Here is a 22,291-nt window from a genome sequence, read left to right on the forward strand (position 1 = left end):
TTATTTGCAACTTTGAAGTTTTGAAAATTTACAGTTTTAAAGTCTTCCAAAATTAAGGACTTCCTTCTTACTTTTTCAGCAAACTTTTATTAGTTAATAAAGAATATGAAAGTAAAAATTATCCTTCTTTCCACCTTGCGCTCACAAATCATTATGGGAATATCCATTTACAATTATTAAAACCTGAAAAAAGCATGTCTGCTATGTTATTGTCATGCAGTGATTTGTAGATACTTTATTTTTTACCACGATATTTTCGACGACGATGTTTTTAAACTGGAAGTTTTTGAACCACTTTATTTTCGACGACGATGTTTTGTACCACGATGTTTTCTCTTTGCGATGTTTTGTAGCACGATGTTTTTGCCTTGCGTTGTTTTCTTCGCGATGTTTTCGTCCGCGATGTTTTTGCCGCGATGTTATCGGCGGACACCATGTCATTCAAGAGGTTCCGTCGTAAGTCGATTCTGAAGTAAGTTGCAGATTTATATTGTTCTTGATATTTGTGATAATAATTTTATAAATTAGGGTTTTATTCAATCAGAAATTTTTTCACTATGTATAAACATGCAATGGTACTCGATTATTTGTCTTCCATATTCCCTTATTTGTCTCGATTATTTGTCTTGTTTTGTACGTATACCAAACCAAATTTTCCCTTAAGAATATAGAGAAAATAATTCATTATTTCTTATAAAATCTTCTATTGTTATACTTCCGTTCTATTCCTCTACTGCCATTATTATTAGCCTGTTTATTATTAGCCTGTTTAGTAACAAAATATAAGTGTAGAGGTTAAAGTACGTATATATTGTACAAAAATTAAGCACTGTATACGATATTGTACATAAATGGTTTTCCAAATCAAAAGCAATTTTTCAACATGCTCCATGATCTTTGTCTGATATTTACTTCAGCCCCTTTGCTACCTTCACTGATTTAATAGCGTGTTTGTTTTTCATAAGTATGGACACCATCGTACTTGGCATACGGTATTCAACAGCCAAATCTCAGATATGCATGCCGTATTCATACGTATCGTTTTTCAGCAATCCCTTTTTCTATTTCCATACTGATATTAACAATTTTCTTCGTTGCTTGACTCCTCTTATTAATTTTCCTAACTCAAAATAACTTCAAAATTCACAGTTATAGAGCGGGTTGTTTACTAAATAGTAGCAACAGATATACTGACACAAATGGGTATTTGTATCATTGTCTCGAAAGAGGTAAACAAGTGTAGTGTGTGCAGTCGTGATTCATTGAACTGGAGTCGCATTCCAAACAAATATCACATACCAAACAAAACATTTCTCGTCCAAACAGCATGCATACAAAATTGGACACATTTCAAAGCGGACGTATATCGAGGTTCCACAGCGTTTATCATTTATAAAATATTCAATTTTTAAACATATATATTACATGCACTATATATATAATATTTTATAGAATTAATACATAATATTTCTTTAAAATAGTTAACATATACATAAATTCAAAAATATATAAACAATGCGTTCAATTGAAAAATTTAGTTTCAGTTCCGCCAGCTTGGCGAAGAAAGCGTGAAGTAAAATTTTATTTTTATCTTATTCATTTTATGGTAAATTGTAAAAATCATATGTATTAGAATTTTGTAAATATAGGTAAATACTTGAAAGTTATGTAAAAGTAGAATTTAGTCTAGAAGCATAAAATTTTAGATGCTAAAAGTAAATGCTCAAAAGAAACGAATTCAGATTTCAGTATTAAACTGTAGATAAAATTATGCTTTAGAGCGAAAGCCTGCATGTGTAAAGATGAATGAGGGAGAATTTAGAATGAATGTGTTTTGTAGGGTTCTCCACCTACACTTCAATTTTAAGAATGTTAAACATAGCTCATCGAGTTTCAGTATGTCGGATTAAGGTGTGTCATATTTGGTCGTTTGTATGTTAACAAATCATTGTGGTTAGGGGAAGTGTTGTAATAAAAAAACACGAAGATTCCCGTTTGACACCACACATGGTGGAGAACCAGGGTAAAGTTAAATTCATGTTTGAATATTTGAATGAATGTGAATGTAAGCAGTTAAATAAGGAAAAGAAAAGGATAGGAAACGTATCCAGTGTTGAAAAAGTGTAAATCATAATGTATTTCGAATATACTGATATTTATTCCTTCCAGATGCTGGAAGGAAGAGAAAAGATTGATTGCTGAAGACCAGAAGGATCCTGTAAGAAGATATCGTAATTTATTCATCTCTAGAAATGATTGTAATTTTATAGGAAACAGTTTGTTTTATGTAAACGGAGCTCTTGAGTTTTAGATCAGAATATGGAAACTTTTTCAACAGGTCGTTTCTAGGACCTGCTTCCAAGTTTACCAATTCTGCCAGCGGCAAATGTAAGGTTTATATTTATTTTCACTAACATTTATTTTAAGTTTAAGCTATCTTTCCTGTCAAACCTTTACTTTCCCCTGGAATTGCCAATGCCAGAGTATGTAAATTGTAGTAGAACGCGCAGTCTATTCAAATTTTAGCAGAAGTAAGTTGAGTTTAAATAGAAGGGAAAAGAGATTGTAAGTATGCTTCTTGAATCGCGAGCGTGAAGGTTGCTAGGTAGAAATTTTAAGAACCGCGCGTTTCGGCCTGTGTTCCTATTTCGGCAGTTCGTTGAATCTTTCAACTTCTTAATCAGTAAGTTTGCTGAATCTCAGCTGTATCTTAGAACGCGGTTAAGTTAGTCACAATTATAGAGCCTCGTAGATAGTGACTTCTTTATTTATTCATCCTATCATTTATTTTTAGTTGTACTTTTCTATTTGGTTTAACCGCCGGGTCGGCGTAGTTTGTGAGCGTCAAGTGAACGCAAATGTGATTTCTAAAGTGAAATAAAAAGGGATTTAAACCCTTCTTACGAGTTTGTATAATTTACAGTTCACAGCAGTCACTACTACTGTTGCAGACAAGTTGGGGCCACGCAACATCATATTGGCGCCCGAACACCTTACGAACTGAGATGGCCGAAAACTGGATGGAAGCTCCTGTACAATTCCAACAACAAGAAATGGCGAACCATGTAGAAGGATTTGGGTACCTGGTCCAAACGATGAGACCATCTATTAAGCCAAACGTCAATTTGGACGGAAAAAATTCGGTGGCGATATTCTTAGAAGGCCTCGAAAATCATTTCCAGCTATACCCTGTGCCTGAAAGACAAAAAGTTGCCATTGCCACGTCTGCACTAAGAGGACAGTCCTCACTATGGTGGAAGAGTATATTGAAATTTTTATTAGGAGAATTCGGAGGCCAAACATATACCTTTGAAAATTTCAAAAGATCATTATTAAAGGTCTTCCCCATAGTAAAAGACCGAGCAAAGCTAGAAGCCGAACTTTATAGTTTTTATCAACGAAATATAGAAGAGTTGACGGACTTTATTCTGCGAAAAGTTAAGCTGACGGATATGCTGTATGGAAAGAAATCTGACACGGAGATAATTGAAATAATCTTACCAAGATTGCTACCTGCTGCCCAAGATTATTTCGAAATCCGAAACCCAAGCACCTTGCAGAAACTCTTCGAGTTGGCGGTCAAGTTCCAAAACCGCAGAATAGCGGAAAAATCTAGAGGGGCATCGTATTCTCAAGGTCACCGAAGGAAATCCTCAAATCAACAGACCGGAAACACAAATCGCTCTTATGGGGGAAAGAACTATCAAGCCAATTCATCGAAGCTCGAAGGTCACGGACCAAAAAGGATTTGAAAACAACCGTCCGCGTACCCAGAAGACTGAAGTTGAAAGGAAAGCTTTAAACGAGTACAGGGGCCTGTAAAAGCGAGGGTCCAGACCCCGGAAGTTTCGGAAAAACCCTAAAGAAGATACCTAAATACGGTCGTGGTAAAGAATTCACAATTACCAATTATACAAGTCCTGGTTGGGCGATGTACCAGTAGAAGCCCTCATTGATACAGGGGCAGAAGGTAATTTTATGAGTGATACATTTTTCAAGAAGAATTTTAATAGGTTACGATTATTTAAAAATAAAAACACGGAAATTATAGCGGCGCAACGAAAAACCTGTCAATGCATCGGGAAATTATCATTAAAAATACAGGTAAAAGATGAAAGCCTCAAAGTATTAATTTTTGTGGTCAAAAATTTGCAGAGTCCAGTCATCTTAGGCATGGAGTTTTTAAAGGCCGCGAAGGCCAAACTGAATTTTCAAGAGAATTCGATCATGCTGGAAATGGATCGGAGGGTGGTGGAGCCAGTGAAACAACCGCAGGTGGACCTTAGCCATTTGAATGACCATGAAAGCCAAGCCATCCAGCAAGTCGTGAGTACTTTTTCAAACTTGATTTCAGAACGGCCTGGTAATTGTCAAATCGTAACGCATGATATACAATTAACTGCCGATAAACCCTGTAGGACTAAACCCTACCGGTATGATAAATAGAAAGAACAAATAATTGAGGAACACATTCAGGAAATGCTGCACAACCAGATAATAACGCCCATAAATAGTGAGTACGCGAGTCCAGTCGTACTCTGTAGGAAAAAGAATGATTTCCCTCCTTCGGATAAAAGGGCTTGGAGGTTTGCTATCGATTACAGAAAGCTTAATAGTGTTACTAAGTTCCCAGTTTACCCTTTTCCGGTTATAGAGGAAATTATTAGAAAGATTAAGTCTACGAGATACACGACTACGTTGGACTTAACGTCTGGCTACTATCAAATAGCTATGAGACCTGAAGACATACATAAAACCGCGTTTATCACAAAATCGGGCACTTATGCATTTTTACACATGCCCTTTGGGCTGTGTGGGGCCCCGTCAACATTCCAGAGAGCTATGGGCATTGTTCTAAAGCCTGTCCTAGAAAAATCGACTTTAATCTATCTAGATGATATAATTGTAACGAGTAGTACGTTGGAACAACACATTAAAGACTTGGAAGAGGTTTTTAAATTATTAAAAGAGGCCGGTGTTACAATTAACGCATCAAAATGCAAGTTCGCGACTAAAGAACTTAACTATCTGGGTTATAAAATTTCGCAAAAGGGTAAACTCAGGATTCAAAAATAAAAGCCATCAAGAATTTCCCACCTCCCAATACCGCCAAAAAACTTTCTTCTTTCCTTGGGTTATGTTCTTATTATCGGTCGTTCATAAAAGATTTCGCGAACATTGTTGAACCGTTGTTAGCAATTAAAAGAAAGAAAAGTAAGTTTACGTGGACAGCAGAAGCAAATACTGCATTTGAAAAGTTAAAAGAAGCACTCATCAATGCCCCTGTTTTGAAATTCCCGGAAGGGGACGAAAACCTGGAAATTGCAGAAGATGCGTCGGACTATGCCGTAGGTGCGGTGCTCATGCAGAATGGCCATCCTTTGGCATTTTTTAGTAAAACTTTAAATTCTACGCAAAGGAATTATACAGCTACAGAGAGAGAAACATTAGCCGTATTAATGGCTGTACACAAATTTCGAGTTTATTTCGGCAAAGCGCCAGTAACAGTCTTTTCGGATCATGCGGCTGTTGGTAGACTTTACTAGGGGAAAAACCTAACGCCCAGGTTAATAAGATGGGCTTTAAAACTTAAAGAATATAATCTAATAATTAAATATAAACCGGGTAAGGAAACCAATGTTGCTGACGCACTATCTCGAATAAAACTGGACGATGAAGGCAATGAACTCAAATGCGCTGTGTTGACTTCAAAAATTTTAAATTATAGAGAAACAATTATTGCTGAATTGAAAGCTGATCCTGAATTTGGAAGTATCTATGCGTATTTGAAAGACCCCGAAAGCTTTGAACACACAGATATTGATGCAATAAGAAGTAGAGCAGAAAACTATGAAATAATATATAATTTATTGTTTTATACGAAAGCAAACAAACGAAAATTTCGAATATAGACCAGTCATCCCAGTCTCGCTTCGATTAAGCATTTTGAAGGAATTACACGACGCGAAAACAGCGGGTCATTTAGGGGTCAGAAAGACAATAAAGAGGGTACGCGAGGCGGTATATTTCCCGCAATTATACAAAATATTAACTGCGTATGTCAGGTCCTGCAATCAATGTCAGTTAATAAATGATATTAATTACAGCCCGGCCGGATACTTAAATAGCATTCGCGCTACATTTCCGAATGAAATTTTAGGCATAGATCTTCTTGGTCCTTTCCCCCAAAATGAAATAAATAAAAATCCTTTTCTTTTAGTAATTGTAGATCATTTTTCAAAATGGACAGAAATTGTTCCATTTAAACGAGCGTCAGCTAAAACAGTCGCAGATGCATTCTTACACAGATACATTTTAAAATACGGTGCACCGATAAAAGTCATTAGCGATAACGGTAAACAATTCTTTAGCCAAATATTTGAAAACATTTGCATTGGACTTGGCATACACCATATCAAGATGGTTCGGTATAGACCACAGGCAAACATCGCAGAAAGAGTTAATAAAAATATTGTAAAAATAATTCGAAGTTATGTTAGCACACATCACAAGCGCTGGGAATATTGTAAAAATAATTCGAAGTTATGTTAGCACACATCACAAGCGCTGGGATGGCTACATAAATGAATTAGCTTATGCTTTAAAAACAGCAAATCATGATACTACGGGAAAAACTACAGCAGAATTATTTTTAGGACGGAAGTTAATTACGCCACTAGATAAATTATTCTTTGTGCAACATAGAGAGGAAGAATTCAAACAAAAAGATATACAGAAACTTATTGATCAGGCGGTTAAAAAGTTCGGATACGGCAAGAAATAGACAGAAACTTTACTATGATAGGCCCACCAGCGGCCGAGCGGTAAGTCGCTGAACACTGGTAGTTCGGTCCGAGGTTCGAATCCCGCGAACGGGCTGGCTGCATGGGCGTTTTCGTGGTTTTCCCCATGTGTAACGTGTATACGAGTCAGTTTCCCTTAGAAAGTCCTCCACGAAAGGCATCCCTCCCCTTAGGCAGATAGCCCTAGTGTGCTTTGCCATAATTAAATACACCAACACCAACCTTTACTATGATAGTAAACGCCGTGAAGCAGATTTTAAAGTAGGGGATAAAGTGTTAAAGCGGAAATTTTCTTTATCAAGTGCCCCATTCACTGCAAAATTGGCTCCAAAATTTGAAGGCCCCTATGTAATACAGGAAATCAAGGGAGTCGTATTGTACCTTAAGAACGAGAGAGGGGAAATCTGTAAAGCAAGTCCCGCCCAGGTGAAAAAATATTATAATCAAAATGATTTTGAAATCCTTAAAAGTTTCTTGCAGGTCTCAAGCGGAAAAGAAGTGGAAATGCCAGAATTAACGCCATCCGCTCCACCACCCAAGAAGCAGAGAACAGAAGAGGAACCTAGCCCTTCTACAAGTCATTCTAGGGTCCCGAAAAGAAGAAAGGAAAATGTTCAGACTCCAGCATTTAAGAAATACAAGAAATCAACGCCGCCGTGTAAAGAATCTTTGGTAAATAGGAAAAGACCAGTTACAACGCCCGCAGTAGAAAATTTGAGTCGAGGAAACCACTTCCAGGCCCAGAGAGTCAGGAGTAAACAAGGCCGCCGTTCACGAGAAGAAAAAGACAGCAGGAGGAACGAAAAGACCACCACCAACAGAAGAAATTCAAGCACGATTCCAGACCGGAGCCGCCAAGACCAGCCGTCCAGGGGCAAAACGGAAAAGACAGGAACTCGAAGACTACCACCCCAAGAGGCCAGCGTACAGAGGGCGAAAAAGAAAAGTCACCATGGAGGAAACTCGAAAAACCCAAAAGCGGAGATTGACTTCTATGAATTATATAACTTGGGATCAATTCTGCCAGAAGAGGATGTCGGAGTTCCAAGCATCGAAAACTCAAAGATAAGTTAAAATCTTCTATAAATTTTTTTCTCTTTTGTTCCGAAATGTTATGAGTTTTAGATCAGAATATGGAAACTTTTTCAACAGGTCGTTTCTAGGACCTGCTTCCAAGTTTACCAATTCTGGCAGCGGCAAATGTAGGGTTTATATTTATTTTCACTAACATTTATTTTAAGTTTAAGCTATCTTTCCTGTCAAACCTTTACTTTCCCCTGGAATTGCCAATGCCAGAGTATGTAAATTGTAGTAGAACGCGCAGTCTATTCAAATTTTAGCAGAAGTAAGTTGAGTTTAAATAGAAGGGAAAAGAGATTGTAAGTATGCTTCTTAAATCGCGAGCGTGAAGGTTGCTAGGTAGAAATTTTAAGAAACGCGCGTTTCGGCCTGTGTTCCTATTTCGGCAGTTCGTTGAATCTTTCAACTTCTTAATCGGTAAGTTTGCTGAATCTCAGCTGTATCTTAGAACGCGGTTAAGTTAGTCACGATTATAGAGCCTCGTAGATAGTGACTTCGTTATTTATTCATCCTGTCATTTATTTTTAGTTGTACTTTTCTATTTGGTTTAACCGCCGGGTCGGCGTAGTTTGTGAGCGTCAAGTGAACGCAAATGTGATTTCTAAAGTGAAATAAAAAGGGATTTAAACCCTTCTTACGAGTTTGTATAATTTACAGTTCATAGCAGTCACTACTACTGTTGCGGACAAGTTGGGGCCACGCAACGTCATAAGGTTACTAATCATACGTGCTTTCAGTTACACCACGAAGGTACGTGGTAAAAGTCTCGAAATTGAATCGTCATAAGGCTACTCGCATTAGGTAACAACGTAATATATTATTCAAATTTGAAACGAAAAGTAAAACATTTGTATGATTTTTCGTTTATTCCATTTTAATTTTATTTTTGTTTTCTTTAGTTTCATGTTTGTCATTCTCTTTGTTCTTATTCACGTCATTTCCTTACCTATTATTCAGAGATGCTTAACGTTTTATTCTTAAGCTGTCATTTATGTATTTTACATGCGCATTAAATGTGTATATACACGTTTACTTACCCTCTCCCGCTTGTTTGGAAGCAATGAGCTGCTGTCACCAGGTGTTTCTCGTTAATGACAGCTGCACCGCATAAGAAGTTTTCGATTCCGAAATTCCTTGTGTAGATGCCAGCCTAAAACGAAGATTAAGATGCAAAGTTTATTATATACACAAACATTTGATCATTTTCAAAGAATGAAAATGCTAAAGAAAACAGAAAAATGGATTGTTTAAAAAATTATGTTATTAAAATACAAAATTTTCTGTGATTTTATAAACGTCCAGAAGAATCCTGAATTCTAAATAAGTAAACAAAAAACATCAAAAGCGTTTGAAAACATCTCTCTTGATCTATATTCTTCCTTTTAGCGAATTATTGCGCAGAAAAATAATAAAAATCGAAATCGAAATAGTAAATATTTATGATCAATTTCAAACAAAATAATTTATAACTTTAGATTGAACTTCATAAATTTAAAATAAAGTTAATTGACTTTCAGGCTATCTATAATTTAATCTATCTGTAATTAATTTATTTACAGTATTTAATATTGAATGGTATGCCTTAGTAAAATCATTGCTTGCAACTCTACTATTTTAAGAAATATGATGATGAGCTTATGCAAGGAATAGTGCACATTAGTACGACGTTGTTCAATTGTTTCAGTTTCAAAAAAAAAAAAATCTTTTATTTGCATTTATGCCTAATCTATAATATCCTATAAACAGAAATATATCACTAAAATAAACACTATATCCTATAAACAGAAAGCTCGCTCAAATGGTCAGATATGATAAGTTTTGGAAACATCCACATATCAATAAATAGTATCTATAGCTGAAGAGGTAAATAACAGCTGACGCTGAAAAAATTTCCGTAAAATAAAGAAATAGTATATAAGTTTGAACAAAAAAACTAAGGAAAGAATTTATTAATAATAAAAAATAATTCCCGGAATAAAATTACCATCCATGGCCAAGCTCCAACAACTGATTCTACACCTCCGGCTACTGCTGGTTTTTTGTCCGATTTGGTTGGTGGAATTGCAGGAATCATTCGAGGAACTTGTCGGACCATTCTATTTAATCCTCTGACAATTCGTGTGCCACAACCTATAACAGTTTTATAGATAAAATAATTTTTATATTATGTACAAACAAAATTTGTACGATTAACGCTGTTTGAAAATTGTGAATATTCGAATATTAAAGCTACGTTTTATTCTTCATACTGCATAATTGATTTTTCTATTAGGCATTTTGTAAAAGATTACAAAAAGCCTAATAGAAAAAGGCTTTTTGTAAAAGATTATAAAATAATCTTATTTTTCTTTCGCCTTTTTTATTTTATTTGTTTTTACTTAAATTTGACAAAGACACAAAATTGAATGGAATGTGAAAATATGCTAATGGTCTTAAATACAGTTAATGATTTAATGATCTGAGCATATAATTTAGATCAGTAACTGAGAATTACTGATTTTCCACTTTTGATTACTGCTAATGAATCAAACGTTTTTTAAATTCCTTGAGTAGAAGATGTCGAGTGTTCCTTTAAAACGGTAACACCGATATGATTAATTTGGCACTGAATTTAAGAGTACTGAAGAATCAGTTTATGAACGCAACAGTTCAAGACAATTAATAACGTAACAATTGATATTCATCAACGGCATGAGAAAAAGTTTGTTATTAAAAAATCTGTTTACTTTCCAATTCTATATCAACTGCCTTTACACGAAAATTAGCGAGACTGAGGTCCAAAGCGGATACAAATCATTACGAATATTGATGCTTTAAAGGAATGAAAATATTTAGCATATTTTAAGCGAGAATATGAGATATTTCTGGTCTTTTTAACTCGTTATTTTGCGTTTTATAACTTATTAAAAATTTTATTTTGTAACCCTTTGCGTTAAAATTAGGGCTTCACCACTGCTTGCTCGCCTTCTGTTTAATCGACGCCTGATCTGCTAATTCAATAGATAGGGAAAGAAACAGTTAGATTAACTAAGTACGATTAATTAAAATAAGAGACTAAAAGAGTGAAACTATGCAAGAATAAATTAAGGAAAATTTGCCCAGCAAAATGGATTTTATGAAAGTTATTTGATGATAATAGAAAACATCCATAGAGGTAATAATTCATTTTGAAGTAATCAAAATGAAATCTAACTATTCAAATTAAGAGCACTTAATAAATATTGCAGATAAAATTGAATTCATAAAAACGTGTGCCAATTTTGTAACTTTTAATTTTAACATAATTGACAGAATATTCACATTTATATATAAACTACATATGTACTGTAATAAGATCTATACTCACCAGGCACACTTAACTTTCTAGGCTTTGAAATTTTAGGGCAACAAACTACTGGCATGTCCCCGATCCATCTACAAATACGAGGTATTTCTCTCCTGAGTTTTTCCATGGCTTCTTTGCATTCTGTAAGAGGAATGCAGATGCCTTCTTCATTTTTCGATGTCTGACAATTTTCAGCAGTTCCAGAGCCGTCGAATAATATACCAGCTGCAGAAAAGACAAATAAATTGGGTAAATAATTTTTAAACTTAGAGCAAATTTAATATCATTAGTTTGTTGCCCAGACGGGAAAGTGGTTAGTGACTCTGACTGTCGTACTGAAGGTTCCGGGTTTGAATCGCGAAGAAGGCATGGTTGTAAATTGTCTGTCCCTTCATAGAAGGCAACGGTAGTCGTCTTTTAGGTGCCCCCATAATAAAATGGCCACCCCTTCTGGCTTTAGTACCAGCTAAAGCCTAAAATGGCTAGTGCGCGCCATTAAAAGAATCATTAGTTTCCTAAAGCTTACAAATTGGCATAATAAATTGAGAGAAATAAAAGCATGTCATATCTTTCATTATCAGCATACAGAACCTTTTCTTCAGAATGACGAACTCCTTTTAATTAAAATAGGTATATGTAAATTGTTGATTTCAAATTATTTCTGAACATGCTTCGCCGTTAATGTCATTACCTTCTTTTCAAATTTTTGAATATTTTTCTTTGAATTTTTTCGATTATACAATGCAATGTTTTCTCCATAGATTTCGCAACTGACTCAGTCTGTTCTCACAGCAGTCTTACTTTTTTTAAAATAAAAAGCATTTAGTGGCGTACAGTAACTTTAATAATTCTGTTTTTAGCTGTAATAAACACAAAGATGCATTGCACATGTTAATTAAAATACTCTTCATCCCTGACTAAAGAACTTGAATTGAGCTCCTAAATTAGTAATTAGTTTTATTGGCATTTCTTATTCCTGGTGCAGCCAGTAATTTACTGCGACACTTGGCAAAAGTCATGGCGAATTACTATCTGCACCATAAATGAAAACCGCCAACAGTTCATTATCAATTTGTAAGAACTTAGCGGATTCCGCAGGGCGTACTTTCGTGATATAACAGGTTAGCATGTCCAACTGGCAAATGGAAGATCCATAGTTCAAATTCCGACGAAGTTATCGTTGATTCTTCAAGTTTCCTTCATCAGAAGAGTAAAACTCTGTATAAGTTTTCTTAAAAATTTTTTAGTCCCATCGCCTGTGATTCATACTAAAGTTAATGTTAAAAAAAATTCGGATATTTGTGACACATATGCAGAATAGGTTAGCTGTCTCTACAATATATGGGTGTCAATATCTGATCGATATGAATACACATTAGAAATTATACACTAGCAGTTAAATCCCTAATTCCATTTATCTCTCAGCGACATCTCAAAGACACTGACAATAATAACTTATGATAACAACTTCACTTCCATAATGCGTATTTCAGCCAGAAATCACGAACACGCGTGAGATTCACAAGCGACGTAGAACTGCAGATGAGATACCTCACAGTTTAATTTCACTTTGTGTCTAATTTAAATTTACATAACCGTCTCTGCGAATGACTGGGACAGAAGCCAAGAAGAACCAGGTCAGCATGCAGCTTAGACTGATTAATAAAAATTAAAAGGCTTATCTCAGCGTTATTACTAAAATGACTTGGATGAATTTTAAAATAGTGTGTAAGTACATCCTTAAATTCATAAAACGCCATACAAACAGAATTATCAATTAACATTAAATTAAATTCATTTGCGTTCCCAAGAACTTTTACAAACACCTAATCACCCTCCCCCCCCCCATTCTCACACACCACATAATTCTGCATTTTACTTTCGCGCAAATCTCTTCTATAACTTACAAGACTATTTACACCCGCAAAAGGTTAAAGAGGTTTTTTCTCAACTGAGAAAATCTAGAATTTATTATTTAAATAATAAACTGAGAAAATCTAGAATTATTTTAAGAAATAATTCATATATTTGGTTAACATTTGAGTGCAACTGATTTTCAAAACTATTTTTTCAGAGACCAAAAGAGAACATTATCTTGCTTACATTTTACTAAAATAAACGCCTCTGAGTGCTTCTGATTTTTTTTAAATTTTCGGTTTTGAACCTTTAAATTAAAAAATCCAAAGAATTTTATTTATGCATGAGTAGCTTAAATAAATTCATTAGCAAAAAATTAAGTGTGGGCTAGATGTGCATATAACAAAAAGGAAATATCCTAAAACAAATTATTTGGCATTTTCTCTGTACGGTATTTAAGAAGTTGGAAGTAAACAATGTCCGATGAAGGGACACCTAAATTCAAAGTCTTGGTGACAGCCTAGATTATCAGTGGGGATGCACAGAAAGTTAGCGTAATATGGTGAAATATGTGACTCAAATCAGAATCATAAAATCATAAAAGGGCCGGAAGTGAAGCATCAGCCAACATACTGGCGAATAAGTATCACAATATCCATTGCAAGGTCTATGAATTTCGTCGGAGATTTACCTCTGCAAGTGATATAAGAAACGTCGACAATGTGAAATGGAAACCGAATCATACATAACCATTCGGAAATCAGCCAAAGAAATGGGGCACTCACAAGAACTTATCACTCACCTCCATCAGCCTAGTAAAATAAATGGGAGGTAAGTTTGGGTACCCGATGAATTCGACATTAAAAAGGAAAACTGCATGATGGCAAGCTTATCCTGCTTCTAGCCATAAAACTAAACCATTCTTTAACCGCATTATGACATGCCATGAAACTACAGAACAAGGCTTGCCCACGAAAACAGTACAATAATCCCGCGAGTTACGTAAGTTATGCATCTCAGAACTCTTACGTAAGTTGATTTTTCAAATTATTTAAATGTAACTTCGTAAGAAACTGCCGTAGTTATTATATGCATGCATATTATTCAGTATATTATTTTATAAATGGTACATCATTTACTCGAATTGAAAAGTATGGAAGTTAACCAAAAAAAAATAAAACGAAATAAAATAACACATTTCAAATCAAAAACGTTTTGGGATAGTTAACCTGTGTTTGTTGTGCGCTGTGGAGGTGTGATTTTGAAGAGATTTGTGAAGAGAAATGCTGTTCTCTGACAATTTAGGCCTTCTGTTAAACGCTGAGGACCTTGCTTTTGGTGTGAGCAGAATCTTACAGATGTGTGTAGACTAGATCAGCGTTGCCAGATTTGCGATTTTTCGCAAATTTGCTACTTTTGACAAATCTGTGCTATAAAATTTATGTGGACTCGATTTTGCGAAATTTTTTGCTACTCATCATTTCCTTGTACTACTTTCTGCAACTTTGAAAAACTTTCAATATATCGTAAAGCGATAAGTTTTATTATTATTATTTATTTAAAGAAAAAGAAATCCTCGTGCACCACAAAGTATCACACGAGACTTACAAATTGTAAGTAAAAAAGGCAAAATCGTAAGTAATAACATCAATTTTCAATAATACAATGAAATCATACACAAAGGGAAAAAACACACACAAAAAAAAAAAAAGGTAAATACAAAAATATATAAAGAAACCATTTACAGTGTTTCAAATAAAAGTCAACAAAGCGATATGTTAAAATAATAAAATTAAATTAATGTTATTAAAATTAATTAGTAGTTGGCAACCGTCAAACCTGAAATCATAGACCAGGTACAATCAGTTTTCGGGGTAGGTGCAGGTGTTTTTACGTGTTCAATCTTTTGGCGATCATTGAGTAAGCGGGCAAAATTCATATATTTTTATAGTTGCTGTGAGATAGAGAAAAGAAGTGATTAAACTCTAAAGAGTAGATTATGAGTAATATGAAAAATTCAATTTCATCTTCCGAAATGCTTGGCTTAAAATACCCATGTTTGAGAAATGGCTAGAAAAAATGAAAACAGACAAGACTAAAAGCTTATTGCAAGCTGAACTGACGAGACTAAAGCTCATTGACGAAGGCACACACACACACACACACAAAAAAAAAGCTGATGTAAAGAAGCACGGTGTAACATAAAAGTTGCATCTGAAAAGGTTTTGTCGTCTGTCATGCATCCATACGATCCATCGACCATTTGAGTGAAATTTTTAAAAAGGAAATGCCATCAAATTCGTCATCTGAGACTTCACCCTTATACGAGGCAAAATGCGCAGCACTGATAAAGAAAACCGTTTCACCTGAAGAACTCAAAGAACAAAAGCTATTGAAACTGATAAATAAAGATGTTTATATGTAAGTTATTATAATGGAAACAAAAATAAAAAAAAGCTACCTAGTTTTCAGGACTTTCTAAAGTTGTAAAGCTATGCAGCTAACGCATCGTGCGTGCTTATACACAATTTTCTTCCAGAAAAAGGACTTTAATTTAAGAAATTGATTTACTCTTGGAATTGATAAAGAATCTAATCTGTGTGGAGTAAATCAGTCACATTTTACATTTGTGAAGGAAGACATCACTAACTAGCTATTAATTAAAGTATCTGCGCTCTCTGCACTTAACACAAATGGGATAATTCAATATGAAAAATTTATCATTTAATGACACTAAATACGATAGCTTCACATTACAGTGGAATAAGATTACAGTAAATCCTTTCGAGGCAACCACTTCTGAAAATAACTTGTATTTGGAATAATTAATATAAGCTTTATATAATGATCAGCTTCACAGAATATCAAAATTATCTGGATTCTTGGGCTGTCGTCTTAGACAGTATTCAATGTTCTATAATACACTTACTTCCAAAAGTTGAGCACGGAGAGGAAAAGGCTAATTTCCGGAATCCAATCAGATTTGAAGAGGATGCAATCCGCTGTAGAGGTAGATGGAAGTATGCAAATATGTTAGGTAACAGTCAATCGCGATTTCATGTCAAGAATTATGCAAAAAAGGCAGTCTTATAAGAAGCCAGCTTTATGAAGGGTTACAGAAGTTGATTGTAAGTGCTGATAAAAAGTGTTTAAAACTTTCGTACAATTTGTTTTCAAGACATACGTGTTTCTTTCCAGAAGACGAATGGAAGATTCTGAGCGCTGGCGTGCTGTGAGGCGCATTGAAGCAGGACAGTCGATTCCAGATGTTGTTCTTTTCTTCGGCGTTCATCATTCTGTAATTTCACGTTTATGGAAACAATTATAAACCACACACACAGTTGTCCGAAGGCCCGTATCCGGCCGCCCAAAGGTTACGATTCCCGCGGAAGATCGATATATTGCTATTGTAGCCAAGCAGAATCGCGGAGTGACCTCCACACGTGTGACATCTATGATTACAGCGTCCATTGGTAAGGCGATATATGCAGCTACTGTACGCCGAAGATTAGATATGAGTGGACTGTACGCCCGGGTACCTCGAGTTTGTGTTCCTCTATCCGTCCAATCAAGAAAGGCGCGATTATAGTGGTGCCGGGAACATGTCAATTGGAATGTGTCTGACTGGGGCAATGTCATGTTTACTGATGAGTCAAGATTTGCTCTGGAGCCAGATGACAAGTCTATAAAGATATGGCGTGAACAACGATCACGCAATCAGTCCCAAAACATCACTGAACATCACGCATTCCGAGGCGGAAGCATTATGGTGTGGGCAGGGATTTCCTTAAGATACCGCCCCGACCTGCACGTCTTTAAACGGGGTTCTTTGACGGCTGTCCGGAATCGAGATGAAGTCCTAGAACCCATTGTGAGATTGTACGCTGCAGCAGTTGGCCCTACTTTTGTTTGAATGGACGATAACGCACTTCCCCATAGAGCTGACATCGTCGATGACTACCTGGAGAGTGAAGAGATTGCGCGTATGGTGTGGCCAGCATATTCACCCGACCTTAATTCCATTGAAAATCTTTGGGACACTCTCGTTTCACGTTTCTTCTCGTTATCTTCATGTTTCCCACCTCCAGCCACTCTTATTGAGCTGGAAACTGCTCTACAATAAGAATGGCGATTGCTTAATTCTGCGGTGGTTGACCACCTAATTGAAAGCATGGTCACAAGGTGTAAACTTTGTATACAGATGAGGGAAGATCACATACCCTATTAATGTCCCTTTTTTTCATTTTATGTTGTTTATTTTCACTTTATACACAATTCTCTTTAAGTCTCCAGTATGTCATTATCTGATAACTTACAAACATTTAATATTGTTTTCATTTCTGTATATAATTATTGATCACGCAATCAGTCCCAAAACATCACTGAACATCACGCATTCCGAGGCGGAAGCATTATGGTGTGGGCAGGGATTTCCTTAAGATACCGCCCCGACCTGCATGTCTTTAAACGGGGTTCTTTGACGGCTGTCCGGAATCGAGATGAAGTCCTAGAACCCATTGTGAGATTGTACGCTGCAGCAGTTGGCCCTACTTTTGTTTGAATGGACGATAACGCACTTCCCCATAGAGCTGACATCGTCGATGACTACCTGGAGAGTGAAGAGATTGCGCGTATGGTGTGGCCAGCATATTCACCCGACCTTAATTCCATTGAAAATCTTTGGGACACTCTCGTTTCACGTTTCTTCTCGTTATCTTCATGTTTCCCACCTCCAGCCACTCTTATTGAGCTGGAAACTGCTCTACAATAAGAATGGCGATTGCTTAATTCTGCGGTGGTTGACCACCTAATTGAAAGCATGGTCACAAGGTGTAAACTTTGTATACAGATGAGGGGGGATCACATACCCTATTAATGTCCTTTTTTTTCATTTTATGTTGTTTATTTTCACTTTATACACAATTCTCTTTAAGTCTCCAGTATGTCATTATCTGATAACTTACAAACATTTAATATTGTTTTCATTTCTGTATATAATTATTGATTTTGTTTTATGCATAAATATGTATGCTACTTTCCTGCCGAATTTTGTGTCAATTAAAGCAGTATTTGTTGATTTTTATTTTTATTTATTTATTTATTTATTTTTTTTTTTTTTCATTTTACATCTTTGTACTTAACGTTTGGAAATGAGTGTATATTTCATTTCAAATGCTACTGGATGTTTGTTAAAATGAAAGGTGCTACTTTGGTAGACGGTTGCACGGATGTTTGGCGATTTACTTTGGCGCAATTGTTGGCGCGGTTTTCACAATCGTCAGCCATCTAAAAATAATGGATTAATTTTTTTTGGTGAAAACGTTGTTTAAGATGGCAAGCAAATGTAAATAAATACATTTACTACTAGTATAAAATACTAAAGTGAGGTTAAATTATTACTTTTATATAGCACAGAAGTAGAATAAAAACACCGCTATAAAAACATTGCGCCAACGTTTAATTGGATTAAAATATTACGTAAATTTAATATCGAATTAAAAACCATCATACCAACGTTAAAAGAATTAAAATATTATTTACATATATGAAAATGAATTGAAATATTTACCTCAAATCGAGAAGCTGGCTGAAAAATGTAGGCATAATAATAAACAAAGCCAAACATCCATTTCACAGTTTTTTTTTTTTTCAAAAGTGTAATTCGTGTTTTAATTAGTTTACTTTCTACTGCATATCTTCTGCTTCATTTTATGATTCAGGTAAATCTTTATTGCTTTTTAATATGTTTAATTTTAGATAGCATAGTATAAGATATTTTCTGGATTTATACATACTAGGAGACGTTTCTTCTTCAGTAATACACTTTTAAAGTTATATTTTCTCTTAACATCTTAATTCGAATTCTTTTCTGAGAACCTTTGAGTTCGAATTAACGAGCGTCCACTGTATTAGAATCAGTATCGAACACTGGTCAGCAGAACTTAGGACTTCAAAATATTTTGAATTTAGGAAGGCGTGACCTGATAGAATATAGGAATCACAGAGATTGCACCGGGCGGTATAAACTTAACGCTGGCTTTGGTTACTTTTTATTGATCGTTACTGAAAACAAGTTTAATGTCTGGATTCTGCACTTATTAGACTACGGTAAAACCTGTTGGGCCATCTGCTTAAAATGAGAAGCGTCTTTGTGGAGTACTTTCTAATAAAACCTCGAAAACTATTTTCTATTCACTTTACATATAGGAAATTCCATGAAAGTTTAACGATTCTGTGTTTCACAGCATAAAAAGAACGCAACAGAAACGTCAAAACTGTAAGTTATTCGAATGTGGATCTTTCGTCGCCTCAGATATCCAGTATTTCACATTCGAGATTACTGGCAACAGATAACACTTGTGAGGAATTTACGTAAATAAACGATCATTGTTTTGCTGATTTCTTCGAAGATGATATAACAAATATTCATAACAAATATTCATTGCGAGCAAATAAAATTCTGACGTTTTGGGAAATACTGATAAATAAAATGCAGAGTAACTGAAATTCGTTTCATAGGATTACAAACTCTTACGCTATAAATTTTATTCTTTTAATTTACGTTTTATACACTATTATTTTAAAGTAGGAATTCACTTTTGAGTAACTGCAAGAGGTTGTCAGAGTAGTTTTTGGTCTCATCTGCTTTCACAACAAAAAGATCGCAACTAAATTAAAAGGTCAAAATAAAACTGTTTATTAACACGTGTATCTGATTAGCAGGCAAACTAAACGTTTAACAGACGATAAGTTAAACTGAAACAGTAGAAAGTTAAAAGAGTAACTGTCAACTTGTGTTGCCAATCGCTTTCCGTCTAAAAAACTTCGAAAGTAGAAGCTACTTTATAATTAATTTGCATTAGGATGGAAGTTGACGAAAATAGACGTTACAGTAGAACAAAAATAGTAAAATATCTAAGTTAGTTAAAATAAAAGCTTGCAAGTTTTCTTACCATTTCTTACCAGACATTACGATTTTTTGGAAGCAGGAGACGTGAAAAATGTGCAGTGCCCTCGCCGGAACTCGAACCGCGGACCTCTCGAATTCGCGTCGAGCGTGCTGACCACTACACCACGAAGGCATGTTAAGAAGGCGGGAAATACCTTATATACTCCCCCTTTAAAATAGCGACTGAGGATTAGGGGACCCAGTCACCAAATCCTAGTGGTGGAGAATCATTATCCATCACCTTTTTTTTTAGTTCGGGAGCCACTAGAGACATTAGGATTTTTTGGAAGCAGGAGACGTGAAAAATGTACAATGTCCTAGCCGGGACTCGAACCACGGACCTCTCGAATTCGCGTCGAGCGTACTGACCACTACACCATGAAAGCATGCTAAGAAGGCGAGAGAAATACCTTAGAACCATTACCTAAATATTTAAAATTTACAACTATCACATCAAATTGCAACCAAAATACTCACAGATGTATAATAAATCAAAAGTTGTAACATTTGTATGTCCTAGCTGTGTATCAAAGTTGGACAAAATGCAATTGCTATTTGGAGCAAGTAATGGCACTTACATTGTAACTGTAATTATATTATTATTAGTTCCAATGGAATTGCTTTTTCGATTACAGTTACATAGTAACTGTAAAATCTAATTAAAGTTTCAATATAATTGCATATACAGTGTAATTGTAATTACATATTAATTGCATAATCTACAATTACAATATGAATACAACTGTAATTAAAATTTTAATATAAGTAATTTTAATTGCAGTAGATGGTTACGATATAATTATCATTTTAACGCATTAGATAACTACAATTACGCAATCAGGAAAGTAACTGTTTCTGATAATTTCCGTTACATAGCTTAGGGAAACCGTGATCATAATTGAAAACTACAGTAATTGACAGTACATCCGAAATGGTTCACTATTTTGGATACCAAGTTGTTAAATAATTCAAAGGGATAGTCGCATGTAACAATATTTTTAGTGTGTTCCATTTGGAATCATCTTGCTTAATTGTTGCGTTACTGCAGCTTGTAATAGCAAAGCAAATTCTCAACTAATCCTTAACTTCTAACCACATATGATTTCAGTAAATATGTAAAAGGAATAAAGCAGAATGTATTTACAGGAACTAATTTAGGCTCTTTCATACAGAACTAAATACGCATAACTTTGTTAAACAAATATGCGTGATTATGATGTTTGCTGACAGATATATTGTTTTATTAACGGAAAGTAAACAAAGACTGTGCACCTATGGAAGGAGATGCTTTGGGGAAGGATTTATTAATCGAACTGATCTTTTTAAAATATATGTAAAATAACAAATTTTAAAATATATGTAACATTTCACCTAATGGCGTCTTTATTTACGTAGGGGAATATTATGTGCCTTCGCATCTTCTTTGTATGTAATGAAACTATAAAATATATACATATACAAAAATAAAGTAAGATTACTATACTTTGCCTATTATTTCTATGAATATATTTGAAAAGTATTCTTAAAGAGTGTTACTACATTCATAGATCCCAAGGACCATCGAATTACGCGTTCTTAAGTCGAATTATGTGTATCGAATTATGCGTATAAGTTCTTAACGAGTTTTAAACAGTTTTACAAGTTAAAGATTAGCAAAAATGTTTGAAATTCTGCTTAAATAGCTAATAATAATAGTTATAAAATATAATAATACTCGTAATTCTGATTTATATTTAGAATTTTGTAAAGCTGTTATCTGAAAGCTAATAAACACTCTGAAATTTAAATCAAATAAAATATTTATAAATCAAATTTTAATTCCATTAGCAATATTCAGCGGTGTCTACTTTATTATCTGATTTTTCTTTAACAGGGAAAGAGAAATATTTCTTTTAATCTCTGTTTCATAAGTTTCACTTCCGACTTTAGCTTCTTCAGCACCTGTACTTCACGTATTTCAACATTCTAACATCTGGTTCACATCATTCTAAGATCCCTGGTTCTTGTATCTTTTTAGAACATTGTACGCTATAATAAACAGCTTTTTATTCTCAGCACACTGTTTTATGTTTCCGCTTCATTCCCGATATAATAAAATAATTTTACTTTTCTGATGGCAAAACCACAGTATCGTATGGTAATAACATCAGAAAAGTAAAATTTTATTATTTGAGAAGCAGTGCCCTAGATAATCAGAACTTAAGGTGAAACCGAGAATAGGATTAAGAGTGTCTAGTATTCTTTCAAGGATTTCTAACATTCCTGTTAATTGTTTCC

At 34.8% G+C, this 22,291-nt stretch overlaps 1 protein-coding gene and 1 non-coding gene across 3 annotated transcripts in view; both read right to left on the bottom strand.

Moving 5' to 3' along the window:
• LOC118196479 (clotting factor B-like) overlaps positions 1-22,291 on the bottom strand; it is a 57,681-nt gene that overhangs the window by 23,271 nt on the left and 12,119 nt on the right. For both annotated transcript variants that reach the window (XM_035367943.2, XM_035367942.2), the window contains exons 3-5: positions 11,230-11,433; positions 9,868-10,013; positions 8,921-9,033 (exon numbers count right to left, since the gene is read on the bottom strand). In XM_035367943.2, coding sequence (XP_035223834.1) covers positions 8,921-9,033; positions 9,868-10,013; positions 11,230-11,433 — 463 coding nt within the window. The remainder of the gene's footprint in view (positions 1-8,920; positions 9,034-9,867; positions 10,014-11,229; positions 11,434-22,291) is intronic.
• Positions 20,075-20,147, bottom strand: TRNAS-CGA (transfer RNA serine (anticodon CGA)). The gene has a single exon. It is a non-coding gene; the product is annotated as a tRNA-Ser (tRNA).

Source organism: Stegodyphus dumicola, chromosome 7 (assembly GCF_044657685.1).
Source record: "Stegodyphus dumicola isolate Sdum_Otavi_A_Nest chromosome 7, ASM4465768v1".
Lineage (NCBI taxonomy): Eukaryota > Metazoa > Arthropoda > Arachnida > Araneae > Eresidae > Stegodyphus > Stegodyphus dumicola.